This window comes from Thunnus albacares, chromosome 1, assembly GCF_914725855.1.
Source record: "Thunnus albacares chromosome 1, fThuAlb1.1, whole genome shotgun sequence".
Classification (NCBI taxonomy): Eukaryota; Metazoa; Chordata; class Actinopteri; order Scombriformes; family Scombridae; genus Thunnus; species Thunnus albacares.
The window spans coordinates 23,295,586-23,318,180 of NC_058106.1; the positions used below are offsets into that span (position 1 = coordinate 23,295,586).

The following is a 22,595-nucleotide window of genomic DNA, read 5'->3' on the forward strand; positions in this document are numbered from 1 at the left end:
AATTGATGTTTGTTTAAAATGAGGTTGTGGTTATAAATGTAGCTGTACATTCTGCAGTGAAAATAACATTGATTAAAGCGAGACCAAACTGTCAACCTCTGTTATCTGCTGTTCATAGGTAAAACTTTGTGGTCTGGTGTTTACAGCCCCACTGCCTCTGTGGCTGAGAGCACAGCAGGAGGGCTGACCAATGAGCTAGCACATGCAGGAATGATAAATAGGCTAAGTAACCTTATCGCTGTGGCTGACATCAAGACTCTGACAGAATGATAATAAGCTTGATATCTTGTGCATAGATCAACGAATGGATTAATGGTCGGATCGACTGTATGTCCTGGTTTTCATGTTCTAGCCCAGTTAAAATTGTTAGCATTAACTGAGGAACTGCTTAAAAACAGTAGTTTGCAAGTTCATATACCTGAGGCAGATGGGAAAGTGCACTGCAGAGCAGCATGCAGCTGCAAACTGTACAATTTAGTTTAGCCGGTGAATACCAGAATTCACCTTGATGCACCTATGCTAACATAGCACTGTGGCAATAGTGAGCTTGTACTATGCAAACATACAATTTCAACAAAAAGAGAACTATATAGCCCACCAGTGCATGGAAAAGTGCAATATGCAGAAAATGTGACACTGTATGTGTACGTCTGTATACAGCATATATGTGCATATGTTGGCTGAGCCCTATTAGCATCTGTGTTTAGGATTGAGGAGCGAGCCCATGTAAACAAGTACATTCCTATGACGAGTATATCTCTTGCTCAGTGAAACAACCAATGGGGGTGGGGGGGACTGCATCAAACCTCCACTGTAGTCTAATCTATAGAGACCCCGTATTAACCATGTTTATAGAAGAGCATCATAATTAGCCTGAGAGCTCACAATCCTGCTGACATCAACACAGCGGTCAGTGACCTGTGATTATGAGGCACTGCGGTGAGCATCTCTCGCTTTGTCCCTCTGTCTTTCTATCCCTATAAAGGCTGCTTCATTAGCGCACACTGATAGGAGCACTTCCCAAAGGCATTACAAATGGTTGTTTTGCTTTTTCAAAACAGCCAGCTGCCTTCTCTGCCACAAACACAGATGACAGACAGTTCTCAGCATGCATGTAAATTCTCCCTTCTGCCCTTATACTTTGTACAAACACTTAACAGCATGCAATCCAAAGCACTTTATCTCCTCCAGCTGCTGGTACGCTTGAGCAGAGATGCTTCAGCTAGCCATACAATCCCACATATGTGTTGGGAAGAGGCAGCGATACACACCTGTGAGTCGCACGATACACTTGCTGCCTCTTGTAAGGGAAGTGTAAGGACTGTCCTGGTTGGCCCAACATGTTAGCCGCAGGTCTGTGATTTGCTGTGCTCCGCTGTGCTCTTCTCAGTGGTGACTGTGTGTGTGTACTCCTCTCAGCTGGTAGTACCGCTGTTGCTGACGTCCTCTGCTGAGCACCGTGGCGTTGATTCATTCAAAACATCCTCCTTCCCACTTCTCCTGTGTTATGCTGCCGAGGTGGAGCTAAAAATACATGCAGTCAGTGGACTGTCTCCTGTCTCCGAGAGCGTTAGGCTTGTGATGGGTATTATTAAGGCCAGCCAACCTCACCAATACATCATGTAAGAAGCCCCAAAGCACCAAGTAAAACCACAGGTACAAAGCATTAGCCATAGCCCATATAATCATATTCTCTTCTCTCCCTGTGGTGGTACTCTTTCTCTCCTCACCTCTCCTCTGCTTTCTTCTAATGTATGCGTTCCTCAGCAGTGCTGTGCCGTCAGAGCACTTCCCTGAACTGGACGCCCTCTCTGCTCCATTCTCTCTGCAGTCATGCAGGCAATGCACAGCATGCACAGCGAGAAAGGAAGAGTGAGGTAATTACTGTAGTGAGTAAGGAAAAAAAAGAGAAAAAGATGAGGGAGTGACGACGGGAAGGTGAGAGAAAGTGTTGCAACTTCACTTTATGTAATATTAGATAAGTATATGCTTTGTGCTAATCTTCTCATTCTACTATTTAGTCATTAAGTGTGTAAGATATTTTCATACCGTTTTGCACCAACTGAAGATGATAAAAGGTAAGCACTCACGAGCGTAATTACAGAACATAAACTGTCAATTTCAAATTTTAAAACTTTTTAAATATTTACTAAAATTTGTCTTCCAACGATAGTTTTTTTTAGCTGCCCCAGTGGCATGACGCTTTATGGCAATATCAGTCAGTCAGTCAGTCCAGATTGAAATATCTCAACTATTAGAGGGATTGTCATGAAATTTTCTTCCCCCAAATTGATGGTCCCCAGAAGATGAATCCAAATGATTTTGGTGATCCCCTGACTGTCACTGAGTGACACCTAGTTCAATAATGAAACTTTTGATGGTTGATTTCATTATTGATGAATTGGCAGAACATTTTGGACAGATGTTCATGGTTCTCCTAATATCCTGTCCTCTTGTCCTAATGACTGTGGGGATCCCCTGACTGTCATTGAGTGACACCCAGTTCAGTAATTGAACTTTTAATGATTGATTTAATTATTGATGGACTGGCAGAACATTTTGAACAGATGTTCATGGTTCTCCTAATATCCTGTCCTCCTATCCTAATCACCTCCTAACTTTTCCTTTTCCTTTATTGTCACAATGAGGTTGACATTTCTGCTTTTGAGCAAAATATCTCAACAATCTTAACTTAAATCTTAACTTTTCATCTCATGCTATCAGCGGGTCAATTTTTTTAAACCTGCAAAACATGCCATATTTATGAGTTTCCCATCAGCCTCAGCTGTATTTAGTTTTTAGCGCTAATTAGATTATGTTGGTATACTAACATGCTAAATTAAGATGGTAAACATTGTAGCTGCTAAACATCAGCAAGTTAGCATTGAGTCCCTATTGGGAAGACGTGATTCATGGGAAGAGAAATGGAAGTCAAGACTGGGCTGTGACCCAACAGCTGCAGAGACTGATGACTATGCCATGCTACAAATGCCTGCTATCAGCTAATAAAGAGAGTGGGGGGTACATGTGAAAAATGCTTTTTGCACCAGCTGAGGACTCGGAAAGTCATCTCACACATTAAACTGACAGTACCTGCACACACACACACATGCACCAAATTGCAGGTAATGCATCCAGCTGCTGTTGTCCTCGTCCCCTGAGTTTCATCCTCTGCTGCTCTTTCTCATCGATCTATGCTCTCCCTCACATCTCGTTAGCATACCCCAGGAGTCGAAGAAGGCACTCACACTGCAAGGAAAGACCTCTTCAACATGATGAGATGATACAAGGCAGTCTGACAGATCTCTGGCTCTAACCTGCACCGACGGTCATTTGCATCGTGCATTAGACCTCCGTTAATTAATTTATGGGAAAAACTGCAACATCGCATGCCATTCAAACATAAAACAACCATTTACTGGGGAATGACTAAACTGCTGCAAAGTAAAACAGTTTCAGAGTGTCTGCAGTATACAGTGTACTGTGAATTAACCTGGCAGAGACAGTTGTGCAATACTAAAAAGATGATCAACACATGAAAACGGCATCACTAAAACACACACGGCCTACAGCATGACCTTCAATACACAGTACTCTATGTCTACAACTGGACTGATATATAGAAATGTTCTTTTTATCACATTTCTATGATAGAGGTATACATTCATATGGTATGTTGAAATTCATATTTATATTATTTGTAGAGTTGTAATAACTGATCTTTTTTTTTGGCCTCTTCAGGGCATAAGTTGTGATGTATCGTCACCTTTTAAGTTACTATGGCGAACTTGTTAGTAAACGTTTGCTTTTTTTAAAATACATCCAACAGTTAAGGAGCAACATTATCATTCATTTGGATTTCAGTTTCTTGTCACCTGGTGAATGTAAGTCCAATATTTACTCTCCTTTTAGCTCTGGTTTTGGTCTCTATCAACTCCTAAGGGAAATAGCTGGCTCTATAGCTGCTAACTGCTCCACTATGTTCACCAGCTAGACACTCGCTGTGTCTGTTTGTCATTTGTTGCTGAGCATGTGGTGTACAGTCAAGTTTTTGGAGCTTGTTACATCACAACGTAATGAGAGCGGTGAGAGTGAACCAAAACAGTACATTTTTGGGCCAGAGAGCTAAACAATAAGCTGAAACTTGCTATAAAGCTTCGTAAAGCCGAGGGGAGCTGCTGAGTCGGGTGACACTTCTCACAATAAACTATAATTTGATACATTGTTGTTATAAAAATATTGATTATAGCTGCTTTGAGTATTTAGAAGTAAAAAAAACTAATATATAAAAATGTTAAGGACTGAAATATCCTACTTTGAATGCATACAAAAGGCCATATACATAATGAATGAAACAGCATTTAAACAAATCGAAATCTAATTTGTAATCGTTTTAAAAGATTAAACTAAATGGCTGCCTTCTTCTTGTAAAGGCGTATTCCCTGTATGTATCTGATAACCTCAGAGTAGTCATACGTGTTGATACATTGCTACTCACCAGTAAATGATCAGAGGTGGAAAGCAGTAAATCCAATTCAAAAGCTTCAAACATCCAATTCTGTCCTAAGCTTGAAGACAGACAGTAAGTAGCGTCCTTTGCTGTTCTCTTGTTTTAACACAGTGCACAGTGCTATGCAGGTAGGTGTGCTAGAGAGGGCACAAAGAGCAGTGTCAGATAGGAATATAACTGCTGTTTCAGCCCTCTCTCTCTACTCTCGATCACTCCGAGTAACACTGCCAGCACTTGCAGTACATAGCTCTAGTGAGCCTCCACAGGGAAGAATAAAATGATAACGCTCCATTGTTCAGTCCTTATGTAAAAAAATGAAGGGGGAGGAAAGGGGAAGGGTCTGACTTGCTTAGAAACTCTGGAGCCACCAATCTTTTTGGTTACCACAGGTGAGCAGTTATCACTTCAACGCGTTGTCCGGTCAACGTAAAGTGCTGACCTTGGTCTCTGACTGCAACCAGAGCCTTCCGTCTCACCCTGAGCCCTCTTTATCTGATCACATCCCAGTCAGCCAGGGAGACAGGGATGGAGGATGGAGGATGGAGGACAGACTACAGCTGAGTAGCTGGCTCAGGGTGCTGCAGTGCCAGGTCAATAATCCACAGACAGACATATAGATAAGAGCAGAGGGCTGGATGAGGGTGGTCGATACATCAAACGGACCTGCCACTTTTATCATCCTGACTGTTGGAAAACAGAATGAAGCTACCGGCTATAACAACACTGTCTCAATAAAATTAATCCTTTCTATGATACTTCCTGATCTGTTGTGTTAGCAAACCGGATACCAAAAAATATACCACAGGTGTAATGTTGATATACTAAAACTGCTCGGACAGACAGACAGCCTGAAGATACTGTCAGTATCTATTCAATACAGAACTCATGAACACAGGATTTTTTTGTCAAATACAAGAAACAGAATATTCATATAACTCAAACTCAGTTATAAAGTTACCTTTTTTTGAATAAACATAATTCAATTTCAGCACTGTAAGCACAATCCTACACAATAAGAAAGATTTCAGTGGCAAAAACAAAAACAAAAAATGAAAAAAACAAAGAAATATGAAATGGCATCAAACTGTCAAATGGACAAAGAAAGACTCAGCAGCAATATCTAGTGGCTACATAGAGAACAGCATTACACAGCAAAACCATACTGTACATGCACATGCTCCTTCATCAGTCAATGATTTACTGACAGGTGAATTTGTCGATAATCTACATTATCACACTTCTTACAGTTCAACATCATTTGCTGCACAAAACAAATTCAAGCTTTTCTCATAACGAACTCCAGAGAGAGGCTGGAGGAGACAACTGATCACAGTGGTCAGAAATGATCAGATCGTGAATATTTAGAAAAGAATAAAGAGAGAATTCACTGGATCATGAAAAAGGAATTAGGCTTGCATCTCTGCTGCACTAAGCAAATTAAATTGGATTGGTTTGCAGGAACTCACACAGCCGCGTGGTCAATGTGTTCAATAAATGCTGCAGTGAGTGAAATTGCCCAAACCACCAGATCTGCTCTCGCTAGCACTGGCCAGGAGCGCCTTTTCATTTATCTTTTTCACACTCGATAATCCATTAATGGGAAAAGCAATATTTAATCAAGTAATCCACAATGAGAAACATTTTTTCACAGCTCTTATAGTCAAACTGCTGCTTAACATAAGCTTATTGAAATGTTAGATTATTCAGACTTCAGATGACACCATTAAAGAATATATAGAATAAAACACTGCAAAGCCAGATTATTGCTGACAAATTCCTATAGGTCATCAAGGTGGAATATTGAGAAATAGTTGGGAGTAGGGAGGAGAATTTTAACGCGTATTGATCCCAAACATATAATTCATTTTCAAACATGGCACCGTTTCCTTCTCTCACCAGACAATAGGACACAGTTCAAAGTTCATGGTTCAAGGTCATGTTGTGTTTAACAAGTTTTCTTGGATGTTTTATGATTTCCTGCTTCAAAGCTGCAGTGCGGGACTTTTGTCTCCCCCTTCTGGCAGCGAGAGTAAAGGGGGGCGCTCGGCCGTGATTGCCTGACACAGGAATGCAGGTCTCATGTGCACCCTGAATGACAGGCACACAGAGGGGGCAGGTAAAAACAGATATGTTGTGACGGTCCACTGGCCCAAAAATGTATGTTTTGATGGCCCACTGGCCCACCAGAATTTGTTAGTATGCCACATGGCCAGTACACCACTGGCCATAACCTACTGCAGCTGTAAAACGATGGATGACTTGTTTTTGAGCGTTACACAAACCTCATGAAATGACTTGTTTCGCGATCAGAATGTGACCCATTCGGTCCGATAACATTTGGAAAGTCTAGAAGAGCTGCATGATTAATGGCCAGCGTAGGAATGTGGTGCTCAATTTAAAAATTCCTTGTACTGTGAAATACAGAGAGATTTAGCTGGCGGTGACGGGTTTAATCAGCATCGTGTGAAATTGTTTGGCAAGGGCTTCAATGTGACGGACATGTAAACGTTGCAGGTTTAACCTGATTTCTTAAAATAACCGATATCTTTCTTACAACAACCCCATAAATTGAGCATACGGTTCATTCTAGTTACATGGGAAATAGTTACACAAAAAATCTCAACTCAAGGTCCACTTACTAGCTTTTTCCCGAGCTTTTGGAGACCATGAGATGCCATTGAAAGCTCCGGAAAAAGTTAATAGGTGGACTTTGAGTTACAATTTTTTTGTCAGATAGAAAAAGTTTCAGTTTCAGCTTTATATGTGTAGCATGTATGCAATAATTTCAGCAATTGCTTAGTAGTAGTTTCACAGTTGTACTGAGTAAAATACATTGCATGCACTAACTTTTACCAGATGCACATACCTTCACTGAACCTAAGCCCTTTTTATTTAAATGCAAATTTGCTATGCTCCTAGAAAATCAATGTCATTAGCTCTTTTTACCTGGCTCACTGATAGCAACATTTGGATGAATAAACTTTTGTATTCTACATGTAGGTTCAAAAGCAGAAAGGCAGAGACTAAAGTCAGTGTTTTCTAGCCAGATCAAGCAAATTAAAACATGTTCCAGAGCTGGGAGGGATTTTAAAATCTGTTCTTAATCTCTGATTCTTATCTGTTCTTACTTTATTAGCTATTTTAACAATATCGCAAAAACATCATTGTTTCATCTGAGGAACATAGCCAGAATTAAACCATTTTACGATTCTGAAATGTTGATATGTGCTTTTATTACAAGCCGCTTAGATTATTGCCACTCTTTTTTTAAAGGTCTCCCTAAAGTCTTTAAGAAAATTACAGTTAATTCAGAACACTGCAGACAGGATTTTGACCAATACAAAAAAAAAGAGATTGCATTACCCCTCTGCTCACATCACTACACTGGCTACCTGTATCTTTTAGAATTGATTTTAAAAACCTTTTACTTATCTACAAAGCCTTACATAATCTAGCACCTTCATATATCAGTGACTGCATTTCATTTTATGTCCCAACATGATCTCTCAGATCTTCCACTGCCATTCTTTTAAAAGTCCCTAAAGTGTCCAACAAGAAATCTGGAGAGGCTGCTTCCTGTTTTTATGGCCTTAAACTGTGCAACAGCCTCCCCTTGGATCTTAGAATAGCAGACTCCCTTGGAATTTTTAAAAGGAAATTAAAGACCTATCTTTTTAATTTGGCTTTTAATTCGGGTCAACTTTACTCGTGTCATTAATGTTTTATTGTATTGTGATTGAACTGTTTTTGTTCATTTTTCTCTCATTTATTGCTATTGCTGTTCTTGATATATATATATATATATATATATATATATATATATATATATATGTATACATATAATAAAACTTATTGTTATTGTTTATTATCATCTGATCTTGGTTTGTTAAGCACTTCGGGCTCCATCTTTGCATGAAATGTGCTATACAAATAAAGTTATTATTATTATTATTATTATTATTATTATTATTAATAATAATAATAATAATAATAATAAAGTATCTTGTAGATTTGTGAGCTTACATCACATCCACTGGTGATGTAAGCTTCGCACATTTAAATTGCCTACATGTTGCTCATCACTTTTACAGCAAACACTGGAATCTGTTGGACAAAATAACAATGACCACTTTACAAAAAAAAAGCGTGGCTCTCAGACAATCTGCAAAAATACTTTCTGGTTTTATACGACATCCATCTCGCACCTCTGTGGCTGCTAACTAATCACTTCTCTCCTCACCCGTCTGGTGAGATGAGAACAGTGTGGGACCTGCTTCTCTCTGCAGTGGCTTAAGTCACAGTCGGGCTCTGGCAGAATGCGGCAGAAAGAACTGTCATCTGAAGTCAATCAGAGGGAGGGTATACAAACTCTCTCTTTCCTCCAGAGAGGCAGCTGAAACTACTGAGGTACAGAGCATCATTCTTAACTTTACAAGAGTGACAAGAGTGATAAATGACACTGGGCAAAAAAGGAAAAAAGTTGTATTTTAATTGTGGTCAGCTGTTTTTTTGCATGCCAGTTCTATTTACATTTGCTGTGCATTGTCATAGCATATTACAGATATTCAGATTATAGTAACTTTCATGTATAAAAACTGACATTTCTATAACACAAATACACAACCAGAATTTCACAGTGTTAATACTTAATCCTGCACATGTTAGGAAGTATTACCTTTTCTCAATCTGCCTCTCCTTGCTCTCCAAACTGGAGGGTTCCAGCTCAGTAACCAGCTCTATTTCATGATCAGCCGAGTCAGTCCCCCGGCCAAGGGGCAGGCAGCTACAACAGCAGGTTCCCATCCCGGCTCTGGCATCTCCCCTGCCTTGTTTCTGCTCTGACTCCTGCTCCAGCTCTGACTGGTCAACCTGCTCGACTGTCTGGACAGGGAATGACTCATTCTTGATAATGTATATCATCCCACAGCTCTTAATGTATTCATTCATTGCAGGTTCCTGGGTTAAATATTGCAAGTCAAAACAAGGCCTGATGGAATGCTTCCTTTCTGCTCTGCAGCACAGACACCCACTGTACCAGACTCTCAATCTACTCTTTGTTTTCATCCCCTTCATTCAGTCCGCTGCTTTAACCTCTAACTCTATTTGTAGGCCTCTGTCAGTGCTGTACAGCATGTGTTGTTTAACTATCGCAAGCCTCGTAATCAGTCACTGTGGATGTGATATTGACAACGACGGCTCTGTTTATAAAACTTTCCTGCTTCAAGTGAAGACTCAGGCCGCCTCACGAGCAAGGAAAGAAGACAGATGCACCAACATAATAGCTGGACACGATTTAAACATGATATAAGGATCTACTGATGATGACAAATGGTCAACATAAATCACCCTACAACTGTGAGAGAGGACTGACTACCTCACCAACAATACATTTTGCAGTTCCTTGGCCATGAATCCTGATATCAATTTCAGCATCCCTGGTCTTGTTGTTAAAGACGGTGTTATCGTGTGCACCATTACCATCTTCACAGGATTAATGATTCCTGCTTCAAGGCCAGTTTATGTGTCTGTTATAGAGCAATGTGTAATTTTTGGGTGTGTGTGTGTGTGTGACAAGGAGCGATAAAGTGAAAGAGATAAGCCTATCCTCATGCATCACTACTACCATCACATTCATCTGGAAAAAAAAAAAAGATGTTAGAAGCACTACAACATATTGCGATTGTCTTGACCCTGAAATGCCTTTCGCCTATTCATTCAGTATTTTTCATTCCCTGCACAGCACTCATGGTGCAATGGTGGGAATAGAAGCGCAACAAGCTGGGAGTTGCATTACAATGAGGAAGTGTAAGCTAAGGTTTTGTTAAAAACTGAGACTTCGATGCTGTAAAAAGGAACAACCATGGACCATATCTGATCATCTGCTAATTTCATCAGCAAGTACAAATAAAATGCATGATGATGATGCATCAATCACAGAACAACGCAAATACTAATAAAAATGTTGAATATATTCATTCTCCAACCAGCAGACATATTCAACATTTATTTCTTGCGACATGGTGAAGGAATGCAGTGTTTTTAGTTCCCTGACATAGTAATGATGCCCCCAAATCAAATTTCTTTATTTTGCAGAGATAAAGCGAGAGTAATATGACCCATCAGGATTTTGTCAAGAATGACACGACCGTTTTAAAGTATCTATTTTCAGCTGAAGGTCACCGTCTCAACAAACAGCTTGAGGGAAGGGAGAGAAAAGGGGTGAATGAACTGTGTTTACACACAAGATAAAACAGAAAAGAAGAGTCTGCAGAATTGATATATATTTGAGCCAAATGATAAATACAATGTCCAAACAATATACTGTTATGAAATCCTGAAAAAAAACAAGGAAAATAATCTGATATTGAGGAATGTCCTGGAATTAACTTAATTCAAAATACACACCCACAAATGTTACATATGTAAATCACTTATATTTATGTGTCACATAATATCATTTATTGTATTATGAACTAGGAAGAAAATGTCATTAAGTAACCAAATGAATCTAAATGAAGCCAAGGGGAGTGCACATATCATGTCTTATGACATATGACATATGACAAATATGTACAAATAAATAATTAATAAGATTCCTCATTGTTAACTGTGCTGAAGTGCATGAGTCGTACAATTTGGTAGGTGATGTAACCCTCTCAAGTTTGTGTCTCTGCTCACATAAGAAAATATTCAAAATCAAGTCAAATCATAATGCATTTAGGTTGCTAATTTGAATGTTAACATGCTTATGCTGCTGTAAACAGAAACCTGTCAGACAAAAACAGGAAATCAACAACAGCAACAGCTCTTCAAAGTGTACAAAGATAGCATTATGCCAATTTTACATCCAAAGAAAATATTCAGTAACGACAGGATGTATCAACTTAGAAAGTTCCTGTTAAAAAGTAAGGTTTAAGATAATTATTTAACCTCGTAATGCTTTAAAAAATAGCCGCGGTTCCTTTGGCGCCTTGATGTCAACATTTTAGCTGTGTGACACTGTAGAGTACTATAAGTGGATCTTGAGTTACCCTGCAATTAAGTGCATAAACTACACTGGAAGTGATCACAGTCCGAAGACACAGGAAATATGTTGCCTGTAGTACTCTGTGGAGCCCTATAGAGGCAGTCAACAAGCAAGGCAATTATGAGGCAAATGCAACACAGTCTGGTAAAGCAGTTTCTCATAATAAACAAATACACGGAGAAAGTGTAAGAAAGAGTGAATTGAAGAAGAAAGGTTTGTTTCTGTATTATCCTTCGCATGAAGGCAGACCTGTGCACCTGCACTGTATATAAACATGTTATTAATATTTGCTCACTAGAGCACACATACTGCAGGGAAGCTGATGGTGTTACGGGATCTTATTAAGTGAAACATCTGTGAGGAGATTCGCATTTGATGAACCAAATGACATACAGAATTTAATCCATACCCTCTTGTCTGTAACATCCCCACAGTTTCTATGTGGGCACTCTTACGGATAGCATAAAGATTGATAGACATCAATTTCTCTATCAGTGAAGATGAACAGCTGCCTCACTGTTTCTGCCAACCTCAGCTTTGCTGAAAGAAAAGCATTTGCACCGATGCTTCTCCTGTCTGCTGCATGGGGTGGGAGAGCTGATTCTGATCTGACTGGTATTTAGTCATGCATTTTCAATCTTTCTCTGTTACTTCCCATGACACTTGACAAAGATTTCTAAATAAAGTCCCTTCACATCCATGGTTCTTTGTGGAAACATAAATTTACTTAGCAAATCTAATAGTCAGTTTCATCTGCAAAACCCAATGGAATTTTAGACTTACGTCAGTGAATTATGTTGATTAGCTTCAAGACATTCGCTTCAAGACACAAGTTTGAAGTCACATTCTTAAAGTGGACCTAGCTCTATATTTTCATTCTGGGACTCCACTAGATTAGCTTTGCATGATTCACAGTTCAAAAAACTCCTCATTTATCTTATACTGGCCCTTTATGCAGCCTCTCAGTTCAGCCTCTGTCTCTAACAGGCAGTCTTAGCTCCTGTCTCTTTAAGGCCCCCCTCCCAATGAACCCACTCTGTTCCGATTGGCCAGTTTTCCAGAGGCCTGCCAAGGGGCAGTCATATCAGAGTTGTGTTAAGTTACTGCTGATGATGCAACATTTCCTGCTTTACTGCTTCATATTAGCTTTTAAATATAAAACTTTTAAATGACTAAATAATGGGAGACCTTTATTGTGAAGAATTTACAGGAAATTAAACATGTTCCTCACCGCATTAGCAGAGCTTCTTTAGCAGCGCTAAAAACCGGTTGACACAATAACATATGGAGATATTTGGAGCTATTTGTTCAGCAGATCACTTAGAAATAATGCAGGGAGGAATAGTACAAGCAGAAACAGCCACAGTGATGATGATGTTTGATGAAGAGCTGCAGACGACCATCACACCTCCAACAGGTAAACAGCTTATTTTACTTTGTCGTGCTGTGAAATGGAAAAACACATAACTCACAGCGTGTCAGCTTGACTCGAGTCATGGCTTTTTGCTCATAGGGATTTACTTCTCCATATGTTTATCTCATGATTTGACACTTTGGCCACGTTTAATATGAACATCCGACATTGAAGCTCAAGCTCAAGTTAAATACTTCTTGGTCTATGATATAATGTTTAAGGAATTCTGACATGTATTTATTTGACAGCACAAAGAACCTACAGTTGCACATAAATCTGTTTCATGTTAAAAGAATCTAAAATGTGGAAGGGAAAAGGTCATTTGAAGGATCTTAGGGCTCGTTTGTGGCACTATCCTTTTTGGCTCTGATGTTTTGAACTCAGCAGTTACTAAGACACAGATTTGCTCTGTTTGCAGAAAAAGAAAGCTTCATTAAGACAGCCTTAAGATAAGGGCCGGTAGGGATACTAAACTTCTTTTTTATTCGCTATTAAAATGCCCTGCCTCAAAACTCCCAAAACATCTCATGGCCAATTAATTCACACTATCCTGATCAAAACAGTCAGCTAGTTAAAAAATGCCAACACAACCTAAAAACATAACAAGCAGCGGGAGAGAGGGGGAAGATAAACACTTTTGAAAAATCTCAGAGAACAATAAAGTAGTGATAGTGTTGTAACATCTGACAAGTGAATGAGATTTAGACACAAGCAGAGGAAGTCTTCTAGTTTTTGGTGTGAAATCTATGCGAGCTTTTAGTGTGGATATCCTCCTGTCTCACAGTATTGTAAGCCCATTCAACAATGTGAACTGTGTCCTCAACAGGACACCATTGTACCTTAGTGGGGTCATTTTTCTCCTCAGGGAGCTATAGAATTGCACATTTCCAATGCTCAGTGAGAGCCAATGATGTGGTGGAGAGTACACCTGACTGAACTGAAGTTTTCCCAGCTTTTACTTGGGAATTAATACAACTTATGAGGATCTATAAATATGAGATAAATTAATAATTTTAATTCAAATTAGCACAATAATCATTATAATTCTAAGTCTTGTGATAGAGATTTAAATAGTGGTTATCATTTGATGTATTTCTTGTATATATTATATATGTTACAAATGTTGTTTTCAAACTAAGGGGTCAATGTTTGTTCTCAATTCAATGTGATATAATGCAATGTCACTGTGACACTGTGGTATAAGAAATACTATATTAGGCTTGTTGAACTCTTGAACTTGTTTCTATCTGAGGGTTGTTTGCTGAAACCTGGGGTTAGCTAGAGATGTCTTTGCCTTAAGCCTATTGTCTTAGAAACTATGTGGATCATGAGGTACCAAGATGAGCTAAATTTGAAGGATATCCTTGTCTGAAGTTATTGACTGTCCATTAGGTTTCTGTAAGTCATCCTATGACCATACTTGTTTGTACAAAAGTGTAACAGTTTGTGGAAGTGTCCATTGAGGGACCTGACTGTTTTTAACTTTGCTTCTGGAGAGGTATAAAGCTGTTTAGGTAAAGGGCTGACTGAATAACATGCTTTCTCTCCAACAATACAAGATAATTGTATTTTTGTTTTGTTTACAACTATTGCAGTCCTATAACATTGTTGGACTCAATTGACAGAAGAAAAAAAGATAAAAAATGCAGCAGAACTAGCGATATTGGGCCTCATTCAAAAACAGTGCGTGCACACTGCCTTAGACCATGCCTATGCACAAATCATACTCTTTGTGTCCAAAGTCTTAAAAAATGATGTAGTCAATATTTATTCAATATAAACAGTATATTAGAACCACAATTATTTAAAAAATGATTGAAACTAAATATACAATATTTAAAAGTGTGAAATTGCTAATAATACACAACTTATATACTAATTATAATATTAATAGCTAAGACTTTGTAATCCATAAATCATCATCATAAATGTAATGAAATTAGCAATGTATTAAATTTGTCCTGTTCCCACTTTTAGATGACAATGGCACTCTGCTTTCACTACATCACACAGCCTGTTATGGACAGAGACAAAACATGATGCACACCTGGCATAGCAGTAGGGATTTATTTAGATCAGCTCCACAGATGTACACATTTACCAACTTTTTATTTTGTTATGGACGTACTGCAGGCTGTATACAGGATTCACAATCGGGCTCCAAATGGTTGTGCCAATGACATGCTTATAGCCAAATCTGGCTTTTGTGACTTCTATGTCTGAAACTATCATTTGCATTTCACCAGCAGTAAAGTTTTTCTACAGTTTTACCATCACGGTCCTCTTTGCAGTGAGTGACAACTCTCTCCACTGCTGCATCGCTAAAATAGAGCTTTCCTTATATAGAGAAATGGGAGCGTGGCAGTATGCTAATTACCAATAGCGGGCATGCGTCTGTCGATTTAGAATGACTCTGATTCACGAACATATGCACGGTAGTATAAACAAAATTGGTCGGTGTGCACGTCATGAATTTGACGGTAATTTTGCATGCGCTCTTGTTTTGTGCGCAAAGTAATAACATTTCTACGTACATATTAGTGAATGACGCCCATTGTTTTTTTAATTCCACGCATCCTTCTACCTTGCCACGTGCCACCTAATACAACTCAACCACCGACAGTTCAGCCAGAGTTCTAAGTGTGTGTGTTATGCTAGTAGCGGCTAATTTAGCCTTGAGCCACTAGCCTCAAGCAGAGATGAGGAGAGGGCTACAGAGGTCTGGTACCCTCCACACCACCAGATTTTTTAGATTTTAAAACTTGTAGTCTTCAGCCCCAACTGACGCCAAACTTATCAGATTTCACACAGTTCCCCTTTAACTTAGTTGTATCATACATGTATTGTATCTATAATAAGATATCTCACTATCACACATTTTGGCCTTGTTTTTGCTTTCAACTGGCGTATTTGCAGTGATATACACATATTTGACAAACCTCAACACACAGACTTGTGTCATCTGTAACATAAAGTATCATCTTCAGGAACTGAACTGAATCATTTTGGAGGCTGAATTTCAAACTGGGTCACATCCTTGGAGACTTGCCAGAAGTATGACAAAGATACTCTATTTCAATCTGTTGCCACGGATGAAAGCAGACCTCAGCCATTAGTTTTGGCAATCTTCTCCATCAAACTACTCAATTCAATATATTGATTTATCAATGTATCAAAAGTTCTGTAACTAAGTTGAAGTAAAACTAAACTAAAATGTGTTACGTAAAAAGCTACATACTTTAAATTATAAATCCGTCTTAGTCTGAGATGAGGCCCTGAAACACAATTAAACTCACAATGTTCATGCATCCAACATAAAGCACTGCACCCAATTAACCATAGATCAGATCTGCATGCCACAGGCTGGCCTACAGTGAGGTGTAAATAAATGCCACAGCAGCAGTGTCTGAACAATCCTTCCTTTGTACTCCACCTCGGCTAAATTCACAAACAACACACAACCAAATCTACCAACCGTTGTCACAGCAGCACCATGTCGATTTCAGTCCTGCTTGAGTTTGTAGCTGTGCGCTTCCTGGATGGCTGAGAGGTGAAAGATGGAGTGGGATGGACACCGGTTTATATCAAAGACCCTATTTGCTTTGTGCTAGAAGATTTGATTCCATGTCAAGCGAGGTTTCTCAGAAAGTCTGATGTTTGAGTGAAAATGATGTGTATGTATGAGATGAAATTTCATTAAATAAAAAGAAACATAATTCGCACCCTGGAGCAGAAAAATAAACTCACCTAAAGTCAGTGCTCATAGGGGTTGTACCTTTAGTATGAGTTGTAGCTAGTTATTATAAGCTATAAACTAATAATTGTGATGATTTTATCGGTCTGAAATAGGGCCCCAGTCCAAGTCATCCATACCTGTTTTTAATTTTTTAATGTGATTTTAAAGAATAATCCCCCTGAGCTGGAGCCATCTCCACTGTCTTGAGTGTTTGAGCATTGCCAGCAAACATTAATAACCGAGGCATATCTTGCACCAAAGCTATTAAGATATTCCTGGATAGTAGGCTGTTTTTAATCATTAATCTGTCAAATCTACTCATATTTGTAAGAACAAAGTAGTAATAAATATAACAGAAATTCACTCTTACAGCTTAATAAGCTGAGTGCTGGAGTTCAAAGCAAGGTAAGCTTCAACAACTGACACTCCCTATAATTACCCTGTAGACACGCGGGACAAATACAGAAACCTGGCATCATCTGGGTCTAAAATAAATCAAATAAACCACCAGAGATAAACTCCTCCACAATGAGAAAATGACAGTACTCCATCACCAGAGAATAATACAATGAGTCGCAATGAAAAGGTCACACTCATCACAAGCTGTACACCAATTAGCTGTTTCTCAAAGTAATTATCCATGAGAGCACTTAACAGCAATATGGGAATGTTTCACGGATTAAACAAAGGCCAATCAATTTGTTATATCAAATCAGTCTTATGTTTTATTTTTTGAAGTTTTTAGTTTTGTAGCTATCTTTATATACATTTGTACTTGTTGGCTGATATGGAGAAACAGTATTATCTTAATAATATATATCAATTTTCTGTCAAATGTTGACCTTGTCAAAGTCACATGATGAAAACTCAGATTCATGTTTTTGTTGTGTTTTAAGAGACCAAAATTCTTAATTTTCTAAGAAGAAATACATACAGTACATCAAGCATCATCATGCAGTGACAGATTTTGTCATTGTAGTCATTCAGACCTGTTAATACCTATACTGGGGTGCACACAATGATTTTGATTTTCTTTCACGCACCAAGAGCACAAAGAAAGGTGTCAACTGTGCTCAAGATAAACTGTTAAGTTAAAGAGAACGATCTTAATATGTTCCTGTCCGATGTTTGACTCCAAGAAATCGCTCTCCAAAACAAAGAAGTAAAAGCGAAGCAGGATCAAAACAGGATCCTTCCACCGCGCCAACTGGGCAACAAGTAGTCGACTAATTTTACAGCCTTGACATTTAGGCTACCATATATCACGCAACTTCACTGTTGTATTGTTCAGCCTTCTTCCAGAGCACAAGCTGAAAAAACTGAGTGAGCACAGGAAACACAGTGACCACTTTTATTCAACACACAATAAATGTGTCAGCGACAACAAATTTGTTAGTTTATGTGCCATTTTAAAGCCCACAACATCTTCTGATCCCAGTCTCTCCTTCAAAGTGGCTATTGAATGCATGTAAATCCCTTTTTCTTTTCATAAAGTACCTCTTTTGTTATCTCTTTCATTACACTGTGTCATACAGATCTCTGAGCCAGAATGAAAAAATTTGTACGGAAAATGTTTTTGCATGAAGCAGAGAAACCAAAGACCTCTTATTAATAAACATCGACCTCCGAAAGACTGCAGCTACAGGGATATAAAACCTTCCATACAGGCCTTCTGTCTGGGACAAATGGGGCAAACTAAAGGGGCCATTACGGGACAACGGGTAGTGGGACAACAAAACCTTAAACAAGCTACCGTGGGAGGGGTCACTGTAATTCACAATGATGCAGTTCCAATGAAGAAATGATGTCTTCAGTTTGTTTTACAGTAAGCTTTCTGTTTGTCATTGTTACACTGGCTTAATCTGATTGGCTTCAGCATGATTTGCTGGTTTCTCTTGTGTCCTGGTTTGTCCAACAGGACTCGTCCGATATAAACTAAAATCTGCAGACCAGAATCCATGTTGTGGCATAAATCATTTCAGATGCAAATGCAAATATATTACACCTAATCCTCAACATAGCATCTAGATAAACATAACGGATGTGTCAGCGTGGTACTGATGATGTGGTGCCTGCCTTTCACCAATTTCCAACCTGAATCCTACGATCGAAATCTAGGACGGACATGTGGAAATCTGACAGAAAAACTTCACACTGCAGCCTGTGACTTTGGAAAAATCTGTCCTCTCGGCTTCAATAATGCAATCATGCCATACATCTCTGTCACCACATGGTCACACCCCTCTCCTGCAACCTTTACAGTCTCTCTCTCTCGCTCTCCCTACCACACACACACACATACACACATGGCTGTACACCTATCTAATGGAGAGAGTGGAGGTCCTGCATGGAGGATGTGAGGAGAATTTTAATAACCTTCTTCCTGTCCTGCTAGGCACTGCCACTTTCCATTTACAATGCAGGCCGAGATAATTGGTTTCACCTATCCAGTGGGACCCCTGTGTGTTAATCCATATGGTGCGTTTGTGTATCATCTGTCAGCTCGTGTACATACTGTTTTCAAGACAAAATATTGTCTTTTTAATCTAGTTTGAGTGTTTGATGGCAGCTTTAACATGTAACCAAACATGTCACAACGGCACAGAGACAGAAAGGACGTGAAAGGAGCAGGAAATCATTTTACGCAAACCACCTCAAGGCAAAACAAGCAGCTAATCAAATTTTACACAGCCAGACGATGCAACAATGCACATGAGCCACTTACTTGATGAAGTAGCTGGCTCCCTCGTCCGTGAAGCCCTCTTCCCATCCTCTTGGCAAATCTATAACACGGGACAAAAAAAAAAAAAACATATTGAACGACCCGCCACAGGAAAACCACACTGCAGCAAAAATGCCCCTTGATATCCTGAAAATCAGATAGTTTGACGCGTACCTGATCGTATCATATGTCCCGAGTTAACAGGTTCACCAGTGCGCGGATGTAGCCAAGTAGTGCTCTGAGTTTTATCACTGTAAGAAAGACACCTGTTACTGAACGATAATTAAAAAAACAACCTAAAAAACCCTTCACAAAACGTTAATATCTCACTAAGTAACCAACGTTGAACAGTTAAACCAGCTCACTTAATAAAAAAGACCCGGCCATCTCTACAAACTCCGTACGACCAGTGGTCAGGTAGGGTGTCCCGTCCGAGAGGTGCCGCCATGATCTCTCGTCTCCGGCTTCGGCTTGTCCCCCCCTCTTCCTCTCCGCAGACTTTTCCAGGGAGTCCAGATATAATACCACCGCTAGGGCTGCATAGTTTTTTAAAGGGGAAGAATACCGAACTCGTCAACACACTCCCTCAGTGTTTTTTCGTTGAAATTTGAGCTGACGAGAAGCGGATAACCTGTTCCCAGAAGTAGCAGTCTGGTGGACGAGTAAAGCAAAGCTCAGACCGCAACAAAACAATGGAATAATAAATGAAGTCCACTGCGGAGAAAAGTAGGGAGTAGCCCCTAGGGTGTAGTAGAACTGCACTGGTTTAATATGACTGGGACTTTTCAGGGCAATGGATTTTGGCACATAACACAATAAAAGTATGGCTTTAAGAAAACATCTGGGCCAATCCTAAAACTAATTTTAGAATAAGTCACAGCTGAAAGCAAAGAACTGTAAGTTCTTTATTGCAGTAGTTCTCAAACTTTTTCACGTCAATGACCCCTAAACTGACACAGATTAGATACGATTTTGTCCCAGGCTCCCGCATCGGATAAGATTTTTGCTTTTAGATGTTTTATTACAGAAAGTGTATGAAAACAATGACCAAAGTAGTCATACATTCTGTCATTATGTTACTTATGGATGGAATTATAGTGGAAATAAATTATTCTCCTTTTTTGCTGGGGGCCCCCTGGAACCACCTCAAGGATCCTACTTTGAAAACCACTGCTTTAAAGAATATTAAAGGATTACCTACTTGAGTACCTCCTGTAAAGCTACTACAGTATGCGGAAATGTGAGTGTATTTGAGAAAGAGAAATTAAAGACTGATTAAATAAGGAACCAAGTATCCTTTAAGAAATGTTTCATCATAGGGTTATGAGAAACCCTGAAAACATATATGAGGAGATAAGAAGTAGGTCTAGTGTAATTTTTCAGCCCTTGAGTTGAGCATGTTTGTGTGCAGCACCACCTAAATAAAACTAAACCAACAGACAAGGAACTACTGCTGAGGGAAAAGAAGAAAATCAGTCACAAAGATAAAGTCAAAGAACACAAAACATTCACAGGCTCAGGGCCAACTTGGTGAGATTTGAGTGATGAGGACTGTCTACATTTTAACCCAGATGACACCACCTTCAACTGGAAGTGAGTTAATCAACTTTGTCCGTGTGTGAGTCATGATGCCAAACAATGTGAGTCTTTAGGTCTTCTTTAAGTCAGTAGTCAGTAGTAATAAACATTGCAATATACTCTCTTCTATTCATGTAATCTTCTTGAAACACAGTATTTAAAGTTATGTATTGATTCAGATATCTTGCCTTTGCACTAACCTTCCAACAATCTTTTTCTGAATATTGGATTCAGGAACATACAGTATATTGTCCTGTGATGTTGTATAATTTGTATCATCAGAAATACCCACAGTCCTGTCTATGTTTACTCTAGTTTGGGGCTGCAACCAATGATTGTGTTCATTGTCAATTAATCTGATGATTATTTTCTCAATTAATCGATTAGTTTTTTGGTCTATAAAATGTCAGAAAACAGTTGGAAAGGTCGATCACTGTTTCCCAGAGCCCAAAATGTCCTCAAATGTCTTGTTTTGTCCCAGCCAACATTCCACAACTGAAAAATATTTAGTTTACTATCATAGAGGTCTAAATAAACCAGAAATATTCACATTTGAGAAGCTGAAATCAGAGAATTTGGGCATGTTTTCTTAAAAAATTACTCAAAAATGGATAAGAATGGAAAAATGCACAACCGCTGTTCAGAGCCAGAGGTAGGATGGAAAGAGACTTTCAGAAAAATATTATGGGGGATGGGGTAAGCATCCCCCAAAAGTGGGGCCCTTTGTCATACAGTAACAATTTCAACTGCATAGTAATAGCTAGAGTAATAGCTTGTACAGTATGTGTGCATGTGTGCATGGAGCACAGCTTGCCTGCATGTGTGAATGAATAATACTGGAAGCTTTAGATGAAGTTTACCAGTCTCACATCACCTTCACTGCAGTCAGGCTTTGAGGACAGAGAGCCTTCCTGACCATGACACATTACAATAATGCTTACACTGCATCAAACAGACCTGCCCAATTTACCAAAGCTGCCCATAAATTTCACTTGAGTTGTGTGAGGGCAGGCGATGTTCAAAGTCACAGTAGTGTTGGCACAGGAGTTATTTTCGCTGAGCATTGGGCACCGGGAGTCAAAGGTTTCACAACATAATGACATGTTCTTTTACAAATGCATCATCACTAAAAGTGCCCTTCCCGTGCAGGATGTGGGGCTTTAACTAGGGAAGAGAAAATGGTTTGCCAATAAACTTGTCAAACAAACATAAAAAGACATGCAGAAATACCTCACCAGCCTCTTGTGTACCTTGTGGCGTATAGATTATGTGTCCTCTGTGGAGGGAAAATACTATGGGGTGCATGCACCCCAGTGAGCAGGAAGCAACAAACATCTGTCAACATTATAAATATTTGATCTGTGATTCCCTTTTGGGGAGGCTTTGTTGTAACATTCTCCAGTGGTTTAAGGCATTGTTCTTCAAAGGTTATCGGACATAAAACATTCCCTCTAAAAACCGTTATAATGCAGCTGCTGTGCAGAAACCAAATCATTGTAAACCATAAAGTCTTATCTGCTTGGCAAAAAGTCAAAGAATTTAAGGCTTACATATGTTTCTAACCCTTTGTGTAGTTCACAAAGAATTAATAACAAGAAATTAATTATT

General features: G+C 39.1%; 1 protein-coding gene across 8 annotated transcripts in view; it reads right to left on the reverse strand.

Moving 5' to 3' along the window:
- The window catches only part of plekha7b (pleckstrin homology domain containing, family A member 7b), an 80,948-nt gene extending 60,756 nt beyond the window's left edge, over positions 1-20,192 (reverse strand). For 4 of the 8 annotated variants that reach the window (XM_044350376.1, XM_044350360.1, XM_044350344.1 and 1 more), the window contains exons 1-3: positions 19,775-20,192; positions 19,584-19,660; positions 19,413-19,470 (exon numbers count right to left, since the gene is read on the reverse strand). In XM_044350376.1, coding sequence (XP_044206311.1) covers positions 19,413-19,470; positions 19,584-19,660; positions 19,775-19,857 — 218 coding nt within the window. In that variant the 5' untranslated portion in view covers positions 19,858-20,192. The remainder of the gene's footprint in view (positions 1-19,412; positions 19,471-19,583; positions 19,661-19,774) is intronic. The other 4 variants (XM_044350400.1, XM_044350392.1, XM_044350385.1 and 1 more) reach the window with 1 other exon arrangement.
- Between the last annotated feature and the right edge of the window lie 2,403 nt (positions 20,193-22,595).